At 40.8% G+C, this 2,500-nt stretch overlaps 2 protein-coding genes across 2 annotated transcripts in view; both read right to left on the minus strand.

Moving 5' to 3' along the window:
* LOC147471617 (uncharacterized) overlaps nucleotides 1–663 on the minus strand; it is a 3,052-nt gene extending 2,389 nt beyond the window's left edge. Inside the window, exon 1 of the mRNA XM_086538736.1 lies at nucleotides 1–663. This exon is cut by the window's left edge and continues 2,389 nt beyond it. Within this exon, the coding sequence (XP_086394862.1) occupies nucleotides 1–648 (648 nt within the window). The 5' untranslated portion in view covers nucleotides 649–663.
* A 70-nt stretch (nucleotides 664–733) lies between these two features.
* Nucleotides 734–2,500, minus strand: part of LOC147471618 (uncharacterized) — a 1,844-nt gene continuing 77 nt past the window's right edge. Inside the window, exons 1-3 of the mRNA XM_086538253.1 lie at nucleotides 2,126–2,500; nucleotides 1,271–1,880; nucleotides 734–883 (exon numbers count right to left, since the gene is read on the minus strand). The exon at nucleotides 2,126–2,500 is cut by the window's right edge and continues 77 nt beyond it. Coding sequence (XP_086394379.1) covers nucleotides 734–883; nucleotides 1,271–1,880; nucleotides 2,126–2,500 — 1,135 coding nt within the window. The remainder of the gene's footprint in view (nucleotides 884–1,270; nucleotides 1,881–2,125) is intronic.

Below are 2,500 nucleotides of genomic sequence, written 5' to 3' on the forward strand. Positions count from 1 at the left end.
TTTGACTACTTTACTTTGAGGGTACTTAGCAAGATGGGTTTTAAGTGTGGCATTCAAAAGAAAGGGACTAGATGTATTGCCAAAGGGAACACGGTTGAACCTCATGTGTCTTATGGTGCCATCCTCTTTAGGCAGCAAAATTCTATGCACATCCTTGTCTTCCTTGCGTACATTTATTTGCAGAAATGCCTTCTTTATATCTGCAGTTATAGCAATGGGCCAACGACGAAAGCGTACTAAAACTTCAACTAAATCTGGGTTAAGTGAAGGGCCAGAATGAAGACAGTCATTTAAAGAAACACCATTAAAGCAGGAGGCTGAGGCATCAAAGACAGGTCTTATCTTAGTGCTACTACTATTTAACTTTATCACAGGACGGTGAGGCATGTAGTATACAGGATTTACATTTGAAATTTCATTACTAGGTACTTCTTCTATTATGTTTTCATCCTCATAACTAGCCAACACCTTGAGATAATCTTTCTTTAATTCTTTATCTTTATCAAGCTTTACTTGTAACCTGTTAAGTCTCCTCCTCGCAATACTTTCATTATTTATGAGTTTTTCCTTGACTGAATCATTCTTCCATGGCAGTGCAACCTCGTATCTATCAGTTTTAAACTGTACAGTATTCTTAAATTCCTGCATTATTTTTGAGTCACTATTATTTTGCACTACCTCCTTTGGCTTAATTCTAACAGTTTCTAAATCCCAGAACGTACACAAGTCAGAATCAGACAAGGGGGAAATACACAAAAACTGTTTCAGAATACCTGGAGGGGGTGTGAGAAGACTCAGGCAACCTTCCGGACAACACAAACCCAAAGATGGACCTCATGGCCACAACACACTCCCGGATGGCATCTGCTGCTGAAATTAATGTCTAGTAATAAGAAAGACCAATTAACATATCTATCACAATGGGGGAGGCACTGTTGTAATTGTCTGTTAATTCAACATGGGAGAAATAATTAAACACATGGTTAGGCACAACAGGTCTCACAAGAGGCTGACAAATCTTAGGAATTTCAGCTGTAATGACAGGAACAACATTGTTATCTTTATCTAACATACTTATTTTGAAAACATTTCTAAGTTCTTCTTTTCCAGTACTGTGACCCCCAAAACTAGAATAGGGTATTGGGTTACTGGTTAACCATTGTGGTTTGCATTTCTTAACAAAACTACTACTTATATAACTTCTATCAGCCCCATTATCAAACAACACTTTAGCTGTAACAACCCTACCATCAGTACCACATACTTTTACCTTGGCTGTCTGTAGGACTGTACAACTACCACCTTGACTAGACATGAGTGTTATGTTGTCCGACTTCTGACCCTTGTTGACTTCTTCTTCTTGTCTTGGGCTAAAGTCCAACTTGACGCCACACATGAGGGTATTGTGGTTTCCTTCACAGCTTGCACACTTTATCTGAGCCTTGCAGAATCTTGAAGAGTGTCCACTGTTAAGGCACTTAAAGCAGACACCTAGACTTCTAATCTTCTCACCTCGTTCCTGCCCACTTAACTTCTGCACATTGAAGCAGTTTTCAGACTTGTGTTTCTTCTTACAAAAACAGCAGACAGGAAGTTCTTGCTTAGACGAGGTATGAAGGGCTGCGGCAGAGAACTTCTTCTCCTTGGGGGCACTACTTTCGGTCTTTCCCTCAGCAACATTCTTCTTTCCTCTGAAGGCTTCGGACCGCTCTAATCTTGAGATCTCCTTATACAGGAAGTCGAGGAGAAAGTCTAGATCACTCTCATGTCCATCCCCATCTCTAGCCCACTCTAGCCGCAGGTCGTGAGGTAAACGGGAAAGGATAATTGGAGTGAGGAACACTTCACATTGCTTCCCAGTGACGCCTAATGCTTCTAAACTGCGGACGTGTGTAAGAATTTCATCACGAAGCTTCCACAGCTGCGTCACTGACTTTCACTACTTGTACTTATGCTAAGTTTACCATTCAGAAGAGCTTGGACATGGTAAAGATGATTCTTTCTTTCCTGCCATATCTCTCCTTCAGTAGATCACATGCCACTTGATAATTAGCACTTGTGTGGGCCAATCCTTTAAACCACATTCTTGGCATCTCCTTCCAGCAGTGACAATAAGTATGCATACTTGCTAATTACTGGAATGTCAGTTGCATCAATGTGGGAAATGAACTGGTCCCAGAATGATTGCCACTGAATAACATCACCCGAAAACTTGGGTAACTCTAACTTGGGTAACTTGACGTTCACAGCTGCTTGACTATCTTGGGACACTATATCTTGCGCGTCGGCCGCTACTAATTCTTTAACTTTGGCTTCAGCTAGTATCCTAAACTTGGCACACTGTGTTCGAAATTCATGGGCATCATCCAATACTTGATCGAGTGCACTATCTTCTACGACACTCTCATATTCTTCTTGTACTTCGTCAAACTTCTCTAGTCTCTTAACATATTGCTTGATGGCGTGTTCTAATTCTATTAATGTGACATCAGGTTTAGCA

Source organism: Penaeus japonicus, unplaced genomic scaffold (genome assembly GCF_977035675.1).
Source record: "Penaeus japonicus unplaced genomic scaffold, GWHDUDI00000001_assembly GWHDUDI00000007, whole genome shotgun sequence".
In the NCBI taxonomy this organism is placed as follows: Eukaryota; Metazoa; Arthropoda; class Malacostraca; order Decapoda; family Penaeidae; genus Penaeus; species Penaeus japonicus.